Source organism: Manis javanica, chromosome 15, assembly GCF_040802235.1.
Source record: "Manis javanica isolate MJ-LG chromosome 15, MJ_LKY, whole genome shotgun sequence".
Lineage (NCBI taxonomy): Eukaryota > Metazoa > Chordata > Mammalia > Pholidota > Manidae > Manis > Manis javanica.
In genome coordinates, this window is record NC_133170.1 from 7395498 (window position 1) to 7408050 (window position 12553).

The 12553-nt window shown below is 43.0% G+C and overlaps 1 protein-coding gene across 2 annotated transcripts in view; it reads left to right on the top strand.

The window, feature by feature from the left end:
* Window positions 1–10485, top strand: part of IPO8 (importin 8) — a 57664-nt gene extending 47179 nt beyond the window's left edge. For both annotated transcript variants that reach the window (XM_073223502.1, XM_073223503.1), the window contains exons 21-25: window positions 1070–1290; window positions 3104–3309; window positions 5199–5402; window positions 7525–7641; window positions 8502–10485. In XM_073223502.1, the coding sequence (XP_073079603.1) occupies window positions 1070–1290; window positions 3104–3309; window positions 5199–5402; window positions 7525–7641; window positions 8502–8599 (846 nt within the window). In that variant the 3' untranslated portion in view covers window positions 8600–10485. The remainder of the gene's footprint in view (window positions 1–1069; window positions 1291–3103; window positions 3310–5198; window positions 5403–7524; window positions 7642–8501) is intronic.
* Window positions 10486–12553: the final 2068 nt, after the last annotated feature.

Here is a 12553-nt window from a genome sequence, read left to right on the forward strand (position 1 = left end):
AGGGTACATTCCCAGGGATTGTACACTTTATGGGTTTGGACCAATGTAGAATGACCTGTATACACCATTATAGCAACATGCAGAGTGTTTTCCCCTGAAAACCCTCCGTGCTCTGCCTGTTCATCTCATTCTCCCTGAAACCTTGATTTTTAAAGTTTAATTTTAAAATGAGCTTATATTAAGACCTCAGAATTTTACTTTACACCAATCATTTCAGCCCATTCCTTTTAATTGAAATTATTAGGAAATACTTCTAATAAAATAAATTCATCAGTACTGCACTTTAGAATTCGAGTCAGTGATTTTATTTTAATCTGCAGAGTCCACCATTTTCCCATCAGTCTTTTACTTATACCAAGAGGAATTTTCCTTTTTTAATTTTATTGCAATATAGTTGACATATATCATTATAGAAGTTTCAGGTGTACAACATAATGATTTGATATGTATATGCTGTGAAATGATCATGACAATAAGTCTAGTTAACATCCATCACCACACATAGTTACAAAATTTTTTTCCTTTTGATGAGAACTTTTAAGATTGACTCTCTTAGCAACTTTCAAATATACAATACAGTAATATTAGTGTAGTCACCTTGCTGTACATCTTCTCTCTGTGACTTCAAAGATGTTTCTTTCCCCAGAGAAATTGTGATCACATCATGCTTATTCTCAGTCCTATTCATTTATTTCCAGCTTGATTTATCAAAGAAAATTGCACCCTGGTCATTTTTACCTTCAACATGGAAGTGGCCGAGTCTGCATTTGGATCGTTGCTCTATTTGAGGGTGGATTCTTGCGGGGCAATCTTCAACTAACTGTAATCAGCACTGAAAGAGGAAGGTCTCCTGGCACCGCTTTAGGACCCCTTTGTCTGTTTAATCTCTGGGTTTTTATGAGAATATATATTTGTTTAATAATTCTAAAAACGATCTAAATAATCAGAAGTCTTTATGTCATTAAGAGTATCAATTTATTGACAGCAGTCTTTACCAACCTTCAGCTTTCTACGAAAGTGACTTGTTTCTCTGTTTATGGCTGACTCTCTGCTTTCTTTTTCCCTGCAGTGCATTCCACTCTTTGTTGAACTTGTTTTGGAGAGACTAACTCGAGGGGTGAAAACGAGCGAGCTCCGCACCATGTGTCTCCAGGTCGCAATCGCCGCCTTATACTACAGCCCTGAGTTGCTCCTGCATACTTTAGAGCAAATTAGGTTGCCTCACAATCCTGGACCCGTAACTGTTCAGTTTATAAATCAGTGGATGAATGATACAGACTGTTTTCTTGGGTATGTGTCTTTTGGATTTTATACTGCATTTCTGTTCCTAGAAAGTTGACTTTGATATGTACATATAGTAGCATATAGTAAGTGATTTTCATATCTTGAGTTATTTTTACTGTACTGTTAACGTAATTTTAATTTTTAGAGAATTAAAAATATGTTTCAGGACGGTAGAGTCCTTCTCCACTTGTTTTTGACTTGTGTGTATTGTTGAAGCTCTAGGCAACAAGAATTAAGTGTCCGTTGCAGTTGCATGACTGTTAAGTGTCTCGGGGTAAAGACATTCTAAAAGGAGCCAGGTTTCGAAGGAGGGTAGCAGTCTGGTGAAGATACACTGTTCTGTCCCAAGATGTGGAACTCTGCAGATCTCAAGGGAGCCTGTTCTCAGGTGTGAGCAGGATTGTTGGCTGTGGCCCAGGCGCTGCCCTGCGAGGAGAGGTTGGCCTTACGTGAATCCCTCTCCTAGTTTTCAAACCTAGGAAAAAGTGAGATCCCAAGTTAGATGTCTGCTTTAAGTGACCCAACACTTACCAGGGACTGTATAATGCTATAATTTGAGCTGAATTAGTTTGTTTAAGCCATTAGAAGTAACTAGTGTTATTTTTAAGTCTTGTAAGATATCATTTAGAGGAATTTGCTGAGGGTAAAAGACTTCCAGCAGGAGGTAGTTAGGACCCTGCTGAGTGGTGGGTAGGTGACGGGCCTGAATTAGCATGGTGGACTAGCAGTGGGGCAGCATGTCCACAAGCTGCTGTGTGTATTCTACTTTTCCTACTTGTAGGAGACTTGAATTAGTTCCTGATTTAGATTTCCTATTAAGGGCCTGAAAGGAAGAACATACTTGAAAAAGAAATGTGCTTAAAGTTATTGAGGATTTGGAGGTAGAGGTCTGTCGCCTATGTTTATGTAGTTGCTGTGCTCATCTTGTGGTTAGCATCTGTCTGTAGCTTTCCCGAGGTGGGCAGAGGCGGGCAGCCACCTCGGCGATCGCTCAGACTGGGCACGGTGGCTTGTGCTTCCTTAGATTGTTCTGGGCCCTGCTCGATCATCATCTGCCCTGCTGTGACCCTGTTGACGTCCAGTGACTGCTACTCGTTAGTTAGGGGCTCCAGGGATGAGAGAGCCACAGCTGGACGACAGGTCCTGTGGCAGCAGGCTGCTTGGGCCTTCATGATGTGAGTGAGTCAGCCAGCAGTGTGCATGTGAAGACGGACAGAAGCTTGTGAGACGGTCATCACGGTTTGATTCTGTTACTCTCATTTTAAACACATTGAATCACTGCCACTTAGTTTTTTGTTCATGCCTGGAATTTTAAGAGTGTTTTACCCATATAGCAGTCTTTTCATTCTTAATATTTTTAGTTTTGAACAACTTAGAAGAAACATTTAGTTAAAAAATGTGTGTAATATATATTGGTCAAATTTTTCCCTTAGGAATTAAATTTTCCTTATCCTGTGTTATAGCAGAGGATATTTAATAGATTTGCTTATACCCATTAAATTCAGCTTATTAGATGTTGAGTTTTTGAAATAGCTTTTGACACCTTGGGTTAGTGTACGCTGTGTGTGCCAAGAAACCTTGCCGGCCAGGCTAATGAAGATCAAGTCTAAGGGGCTCTTCCTTTTCTCTATTGGGTAGGAACTTCATGCTGTCAAATACAGGTTTCCCTGCTTTAATAAAAATTGTTACACCAAGGCCCAGATGTAACATTTATATTAATCATGAATTGATATTACAGCAAGATTCACCATATTAGTTGTAGACTCCCATAGGTTTTTGAAGATAATATTTGGCACTTTTTTCCCCTTATGATTTGTAGGCATCATGACCGGAAGATGTGTATAATAGGACTGAGTATCCTCTTGGAGTTGCAGAATCGGCCTCCTGCAGTAGACGCTGTGGCGGGGCAGATTGTGCCCTCCATTCTTTTCCTCTTCCTTGGCCTGAAGCAGGTCTGTGCTACTAGACAGTTGGTAAACCGGGAAGACCGCTCAAAAGCAGAGAAAGCTGATACGGATGAAAACGGTAAGGTCTTATAATTGCAGTGAGTGCTAAAATGGATCTTTATCTGAGCACACATTTAATTTGAATTTTAGTCCATTTGGAGTCACTAAACTGGTTAACATTCTTTGGCCTGTTGCACATTTAGCAAACAACTTTTTTGAGTTTGGTTGACTTAATTATATCACGGGATATAAATTTAGATTTGTTCACATTTTGACACTTAAAAGGTTTATTTTGAGCCTGATGAATGTTTTTACATGCCAGGAGATATGTTTATAATATAATCAAATGGTCTTGACACTACGTGAGCAACCCAGTATTTCATTTTCTTGTCTGTGCCCGCAGTCTCAGTGAAGGCAGCGGCTGTGAATTGAGTGAACCATTAGATTGCAGCAGAAGTGTCAGGAGAGGGGTGCAGTAGATGGTGCCTGATTTTTGTGTGTAATGGTTCTTAGGTGACTCATCATCACAAATTATAATTGGGAGATATTATGCCTTAAATATTAAACTTAGAATAAAGTACATAAGTGAAGGTGATTTGCTCGGTCAAGAGACGGAATAAGATTGTTAGAATCAAGAATACTGGAACTTTGTTTTATTTAATGATACTGCAAATCTACTTGCTAGGGCCCAGGAAGTAACTTTCCCAACTCCAAATGGAGTTTTACCTCCTCTGGTTAAAAGCAGATACTTGTTTAACTGAGAAGAATCAGACCTTTTCCTGGAAAACTCTATTTTTGATGCTCAATTCTATGATTTAAGCATGTGTAGGTTTAAAACATTTCGCATTTCACTGGCGTGTGCAGTTTGTTCGTATACAAGGAATGGTGGTACTCTTCCCCACCTGCAGCACAAAATACAACCTCTAACCAAGTTTGATTTTCTGAATTCTGTGTTTGCAATAATGCTTCTTCACTAGAACCTTTTTTCTAAGTATATGCCAGCAATTATAGATTTTTTTTCTTTGTCAATGTAATGTTCTCTTTCTCTGTTGCTTTGCTCACTATTGACTTATAACTAATACGACTTGAGGGAAAGTTTTCTAGTAATATTCCAGACTTTCCTATTGAATTTCTTACTGAAGCATAGAATGCTTAACTAGCAAAGATATTTCTTGCTATCTTTCTAATTATATCTTTGCCTTATCTGTATCATTTCTTGCCTTACTCCTAAAACTACCTTGCAGTTTAATCCAGATGCTTTAGTATATGTTGTGTTTTATAGAACTGGGTTGTGATTAATACTGCGTAGTTTGGGTTTACTCTAGGTTTTTCCTCTTAGGTTGATTTTGTTTTGCATTTACTATTTTCTGGTTATTTACAATACTGGCTCACTGCTTGGAACAGACCAGCCCTGAAAATAGGCACATAATCCATGGTGATACACAATTCAGCTCTCAGTTTTTCAACCCATATGTAGCTAACCATTTTTCCTTGTATTTCTCTATTTTTCTGTTTCTGTTAACAGAAATGATTTCCTCATGTCAGCACTTCTACCCACTTAGTTAATTAAGAGACCCAAATTCTCAGTGGGAGGTCAATGTTATTTAAAACATGGGCACTGATGGCACATTTTATATCTTTTCTTTTGGAAAAAAAATTAACTTGGGCATCTATAGTTAAATAATGTTTTTTATATCAATGAATATGAGGCAGACATAGCAAAACAGTGTGCTGCTCACCCGGGCTCCCGATTCGGGGTGGTTGGAAATTGTTTTCAGTGAGGATAAGGTAATTTTCAATTTAGTAAACTATAATAAAGATGAAGATTAATTTTGTGATTTCACATAAAATTATGTAGTAGTTTTTCTTCTTCCAGAGTGTCATTTTATAGTTTTTGTTTTCTTTGTGGAATTTTATATTTTGTCCTTACGTTTTCTGATTCCTTTTAAATACTTAACGGGTCCACAGAGGAGCTCTCAAGTGATGAAGAGGAGACGAATGCAACTGCTCAAGCGATGCAGTCCAGTGGTGGAAGAGACCAAGATGAGGAGGAAGACGATGGCGACTGGGATGAAGAAGTCCTGGAAGAAACGGCCCTTGAGGGATTTAGTACCCCTCTTGACCTTGACAGCAGTGTGGATGAATATCAGTTTTTTACACAAGCTCTGCTAAGTAAATCTTTACTCCCTGAACCTTCAGATATTTTGTCTAAACTCTTTCTTCATTTCTTCCTGTTAGAAGTTGTCTTGGGATCTGCCTAAAACTGGTTTAGATTCCTTTTAAAATGTATTGTTATTATAGAAATCCCCAAATATGCACAAAATGAGAGAGACTAGCAAATGGCATATCCATCCTCCATCCCAGCAGCCCTCATGAATGTAAGGTGGCAGGTGAGCCTGCAGGTTATCCTTACAAGAGTAATTCAGGCAAGAGTATCTACTTAGATTGAGCGTCTGTCTCCTCCTGGTATAAATGGGCAAGCATTTTTACAGAAATGTGTGAAGCACCTTGCATATGTTGCCTAAAAATTATGGCCATAAATTTGTCAATTCCTGATTCCCGTGTGAAGGGGCATGGAGTCCTGCTGCCGTGAGAGAGACACTTTTTATACATAGGCAGTATGCCAATTTTGTGCAGCAAAGGATGTTATAAATTCAGTTACAGGGCTCATAAAAGATTGGGAGAAAATATTTGTCACATACATTTCATAGGCTTAAGATCCACAGTTTATAAAGGCCTACAAATGAATAAGACCAATAGCCAAGTATAAAAATGAGAGATGTAAATGGAAAATTTACAGAATTAAAAATAAGTAATAAACCAATGGAAATATTTAGAAAATCGTTACAAATAAATCAGAATGAAAAATCCCACTAATACAGATCATTTGTTTTATAGTTACATAATATTTCTATGACAGTATCATTTATTTCCACTGATAGACATATAAGAGTATTTCCAGGTTTTTTGCTGTTATAAGCAATTTAAAGTGAACATCCTTGTGAATAAAATATTTCCAACAAGGCAACGCTAGTATAATGTATTGGCATTTGTGGCACTAATGGGCGTTACAAAGCCCATTAGTGAAGATGTAATCATCTGTGTTTTACTGAAATTTAGCAAGAATTAGACAGAGGTAGAGTTCGGGGAATATTTTTCAAAGCATGGGGAAATAAGAGCATAAATGTGAAGACGGGACCATGGAGGTGTGCTCCAAGCACGGCTTCCAGATTTGGGTTTCATGATTGGCAGGGACCTTTTAGGTCTTGGGTGGGATTTCAGGATACATATTTTGAAAACGCTCCTCAAGTTATAGGCACCGAGCTTTGGAGCAGCATGGGGACCACTGCTTAAAGTCTCTGTGAGGTAATAAAATGGGACTGAATTGCAGCAGCCTTACTTCTGGCCTGAGGTCGTCCTATCCTGTTCTACTGGAGTGTTACTGTGAGACAGTGAATGTTTTCCTGTACGGAGGTGACCTTGGGGACATGGTAGTTCTTTAGGGGAGGTAATCGTAGCAATGTGTGTGAAGAACTGGGGGTGTGGGCCTAGACACAGAACCAACCAAGTGTTAGGAGATTATTAGTTTAGGAGTTATAGGGCCCTGGAGTGGGAAGATGGCATTTGGTGGCGAGAAGCATAGGGGTGAAAGACTTCCGGAAAGCATCAGAGGACTGGATGTGGAGAGGGCGTGGTTAGAGGTGTTAGGAATTTACGGTGGTTAATTGGTAGAACTAGTGATGGAAATGCGGAGATAGAGTTTGGGAGATAAAATGTCAAATTTGGTTTTAGTTGTGCTGAGTTTGAGGCCAGCTGCACGTATGGAAGAGTCTGGGAGGCTTAGGGAGTGGCTGTGTGCAGGGTACGAATCGAGTCCTTGGTGTAGGGGTGACGCTGAAGCTGTGGGCAGTATGGGTCCCAGGGGAAAGCTAACAAACGAGAATGGGTATTTCCCTGGACCCGGATTTTAGGGAGCATTCATAGTAAAACTGCAGGAAGAAGAGCAGGGGTGGTGAAGGAGGTGGAGAGCTAGGCGAAGCAGAGAGATGCAGGGCCCTGGCCTTCCTCTGATAGCCCCACATAGTCGGATACTAAGCGGGTCCTCAGAAGCCATCCTTTGCTGGCAAGTTCCATCCCCTGGTGTGTGTTGAATGAAGTGCTGTATTCTGTCTCTTACACTCTGCAGTCATTTCATTGTGACTTGATTGTGTCACTGCCCTTCTTTGAAATAATAATTGTCACTGGGCTCCCTTATTTTTTCTTCCTCCTCCTCCATGCCTCCAAAATGCCACAGCCGTGCAGAATCGTGATGCTGCCTGGTACCAGCTGTTGGTGGCCCCGCTCAGCGAGGACCAGAGGACGGCGCTGCAGGAGGTGTACACGCTGGCCGAGCACCGGAGGACCGTGGCAGGTCAGCCAGGGGGATTTCCAGACCGGAAAGCGTGTGTCAGTGCCTCTAGTCAGCCTTGTTTATTGAGTCTTATGGCACCTAAATACTGTTTTTAAAATTGTTAGAAGCCAACCTTTCAAGGTAATAAGGAATTAGCATTGTATGATCTTTTTAATCATTCATGGTACCTTAGCTCTGTAACACTGTTAATATGTGTCTTAGTGGTACCATGATTCACATCCTTACCCTGTTTTGGAGCCGGAGGTAGGCTGTAAAGGTTGGGATGAGCCTTACCGAGGGGGGTTTAGTCAGGGGATTACCCACCCACACACCTGAACAGGCGAACCAAAGGCACTCGCGAGTTCTTGCTTGGAGCTCGTGTCCATGAAGTGAAAACTCTCCACTTCTATTTGTTGGGCTTTCTGTGTTGGCAATAATGATTTTCAGTTTTTAAACTGGAGAAATCATGCAGACATTATTGTGGTCACGCCTAAAAAATCATTTTACAATGACAAAAATATTTTAGGAGGAAACATGGAATAGGCATCTTGAGTTTAGAACCCAGGTCCCTCTGCACACATAGGTGTTCAGACCCGCGCAGTCTGTCCCAGCCCCCCTGACGGAAGAGGCTCGTGAGCTGGTAGAAGCCGACTTTGAGGCTTGTTTTATTTGACTCTTCTTAGCAACTCGTCTTTCTGTGATAGTAAACATAACGACTTCCTGACCCGGGCCTAATGTTCAGCTGGGCGGAATGACTCATACGATGCGTGAGTCACAGTCTTTCCTCGGGCAAGGAAGCAACCTGGCTCCTTTGAGGTTGTTTCCAACTTTGTCTCCTTAAATACTCTTTTTTTTCCCCTCTTTCCTTTGGCAAACGACAGAGGCAAAGAAGAAGATTGAGCAGCAAGGAGGCTTCACCTTTGAAAACAAAGGCGTCCTCTCTGCATTTAACTTTGGGACTGTGCCCGGCAGCAACTGAAGGGGGAGGCACCTCGGCCGACCACGTCGCGGGAACGTTGTGCTTCGCCGGGCAAAGGTGAGGGTCCGCCGGGGAGGCAAGGAGGGCGCTGCTTCTCGGCGGCTGTGCCAGCTGCCGCCTGGCATCGGGCGGCACCCTCATCTGCTCCCCATTCCCCTTGGACCTTTCTCACCCTGAAATAATATACTTCAAGCAGCTACTGTAAATGTATGAAATTAAAGGAAAAAAAAAAAAACCATTGGACTGAAAAGGACAAACCATATTCTCCAAAGGATGAATGACCAAGGTGGTTTTAGAAGATTGAAATGAATTGCACGTCTCAGGTTTTTGCCATGCAGAATCAATGGATTTATGCGGATAACAGTGCCTTCTGTTGTACATGAATTATCTGAAAACATTTTTTGGAGTGCATTGCAATTTTTTTTAAAGCATAAAACATATTTCTAGATATAATGTAAACCTTGGCTATATGTTGACTTATCCTGCATTTTACTATGAATTTACTGTTAGGCAACTAGTTAGCTACAAGCCACTCTGGCTTCAAAAACGTCATTGATCCACTCGTCCACCCTGCCACTGGGGGCTTTCCTCAGGGGTTGTACAGTACACACTGGCTCTGGTTTTTCATAAGATCTTTGGTGGCTTTCCTAACAAGTATCTTATTCCCTCTTCCATCATATTTTTCAGCCCTGAAAGGGGTGGCATTTCTTTTGGAGTCAGCAAATACGAGTATCAGTGTCATTCATAATCTGATCAGAACTCAAAAATTTCTTGGTAGCAAGTGTCAGGGACTCTTTAGTCACTGGAATTCACAATAAGGCTGAGCATACTCTGAATCATGTGCTTAATTATGCAATTAATTGATAATTATACTAAAGCACATTGAACTTCTAGGAGAACCGTGCTGATAAGCACTCTGTCTTTCTGGGTGGGGAGGTGGCTTGCATTTTCAGTAACTCTTCATTCCAGCCGTGTTAGACCCGGGTCCAAAACATTTTGTGACAATATTTTGTATCTAGGAAAGAGACCCAAACAGATCTAACTTCTTGTTTTCTCACACAACTGAATATTCTCCTACCAGATTCGTTCTAGTCTCCATTATAGCTCAGTTTGGCTTCACATGGTTTTCAAGGGTTGGGGATTTTGGTCAGCTGCACTTAGATGGTAGTGATGTAAGGTAGCCTATAGGAAATGTTGCAGATGAAAGTATAGCTGATTTTCTGAATGGATTCAAGACCAGAACGTGGGTCACAGAGTTTTCACACAGTAAAGCGAAAGTGCATTTTCAGAACTTAATATTGTTACTGGGTGTGATACAGTTTTCCATTTTTGTGAAATGTCTGCAGCTTATATTTCCCATCAGTGACTGGAGTTTTCTCCAGGTGTTTCCAGACTTGCCGTCCCTTGTTAATATGAACTCTTTTTGGAATGTCAGGTTAAGTAGTTTTTACAGAAGTAGCCTACAAAGCCATGAATTCTGGAGTTAAATGATACCCTGCTTCCCTCTGTCCCTCTCTTCCCATGGCATTGATCCTGAATGTGCCAACAGGCGGTTAGAAGAGAGAGATGGCATGGGGGGAAGTTTTAGGTATCTAAAGCTTAAACTCTTCTGATTTTATGTCCCAAATGGTTTAATCTTTACATAAATGATATGTTTGCCTTTACACTGGATTGTAAAAGGCATGTGATCTTATTTTTGTGATGAATTGTCTCTGCGGTATTAAAGGGAAAGAAGTGTTCATGGGTATCATCCTATCTTGTTTTTGAAGCCAGGGTGTTTGTATTTTGTTACCAGCAGTGCTAACCTGAATGTGATCTGGTTACCTTGGAAATGCAGGAACTTACATGAATGTGCCGTAAAATAAAATGTGGACTGATTCCCAGGATTGGAGCTCTGCCGTGTGAAGTGCTTTCTGCAAGGTGTAGGTGCTTCAGGCAGGTGAAGAAGCCCACAGCAAGGTGGCCTTTGGTCTGGGAGAGTCACAGGGGCTCCTCAGGAGCAGCTGGAGGGCAGGGAGTAGCTGGGAGCTAGAGCTCGTCCCACAAACCGGGGTGTCCAGAAGGGAGCGGCAGAAGCGCCAAAAAGGCCGAGGTCATTCAACCACATCAGGACCTTGAGGGAGAAGAAAAGTGTCCACAATGGAGCTGTTTCCTGAGGGCTGCCATCCAGGGAGGGGCGGTCGGGACTGAGAGGTGTGGTGGATTCCGGGCCCCCGATCTTCAAACGTGACCTGGTGTGACAGCAAGCTCCCGCTCCCCGCCGCTCATTCATGGTAAGACCACACCGGACCAGCACATCGTTAATCAGGGACTATTCCAGGGATAGAGTATTGTAAATTATGTCATTAAAATAATATAGTGAATTACAGTCCAGTTTTCTGTTCAGCAAAGGAGACTGAAAACTAGTAATGTGTGTGTGTGTGTGTGTGTGTGTGTGTGTGTGTGTGACCACTAGTGCTGTGTGTGTGTGTGTGGGGGGATCAGAGACCACTAGTGCTGTGTGTGTGGGGGGGGGATCAGAGACCACTAGTGCTGTGTGTGTGTGTGGATCAGAGACCACTAGTGCTGTGTGTGTGTGTGGGGGGGGGATCAGAGACCACTAGTGCTGTGTGTGTGTGTGTGTGGATCAGAGACCACTAGTGCTGTGTGTGTGTGGGGGGGGATCAGAGAACACTAGTGCTGTGTGTGTGTGTGTGTGTGTGGATCAGAGACCACTAGTGCTGTGTGTGTGTGTGTGTGTGTGTGTGTGTGTACATGTGTTTGATTTCTAGATAAGCCCAAGGGTAATCGTTCATGCCCTCGTTTCGTCCTCTCCATTAAGATCAGGGTCCAAGCGCAGCCTCGGTAGGGTGAGAATTTCTCCGGCAGCCCGATAGTGAGTAAGGCCGCTCATCAGCAACAGGGTTGGACGGTGCCTCAGGAAGGGGCACAGACAGCGGCACAGCCCTGGCTCATCCTGTAGCCAGCAGAGGGCAGGTATGCCACAGACAGCTGGTGGCTGGGGGCAGGGGAGTCGGGCTGACAGCAGTGCTGAAAGAGGAAGGGAGGGCCGCTGTGTGGGAGTGCCAGGCTCTCCCTTCGAGGGGGGTGTGTGTGACAGCGCGCATGCTCCCTGCAGGGCGCAGGAGAGGAAGCTCACCTTGGGGGTCACACTGTTTGAAAAAGATTTCACAAGTAGATGGATGCCTCTCAAGAGCTTGAAATCAGAGGCCTCCCAAAGGGTTTGGGATGTGCAGGGGACTGAGAGCAACTCAGGCAGTAGTGACTTCATGGAGGCTCCTCCCCAAAGGACCTTAGGCCTGAAGGGAGGAACTTGGGGAGAACGAGAACCTCGCAGTGAGGCCTCTTAGGCGCCTTTCAGCTCGGGCCCAGTGTGCCCACCGTGGGCTTGCTTAGTGTAGAGTGACCCGCCATTCCACTGCCTAGTAAGTGAGGACGGTACCCCGGTTTCTCTTCCTTTGCAGTCACTCTGCTCTGGGCACTTCTGCAGCTTGCCCATTACCCCTGCGGATTTCCAGAGGTCATCTCTGCCTGGTGCACAGCAGTGAGCACTTCAAAGTGGGTAACCTGGCCCTGGAGTCGGCTCCTTCCTCTTCTTTCTTGTAGCAGCTGTGTTTGTTGTGTATTACCTTGAATCGCTCATGCCATTGATTACAAGTTTGAGGGCCGAGAAGATGCTTTACGTAGTATTTTGTGCATGTTTTGCTTTCTTCGTATGCCCTGCCTCTGGCGACCAAGCATGGTTAATATGAACAAACGAATGGGCATTTGAGGTTTTTCCAGGGAACTCAGAACTTGGAAGCCGCTCAGAGGCCACAAATAAGGTTTCAGAAACAAGTAGGTTTCTGTGGAGGTGTCTGGCTTTTAGAAGGAAAAAACAAGTTTGTAGCAGCTACTGGATGGTGAAGTACATGCCCTCCACTGGAGGTGAGACGCTGTCTGTGGTCCTGCCAG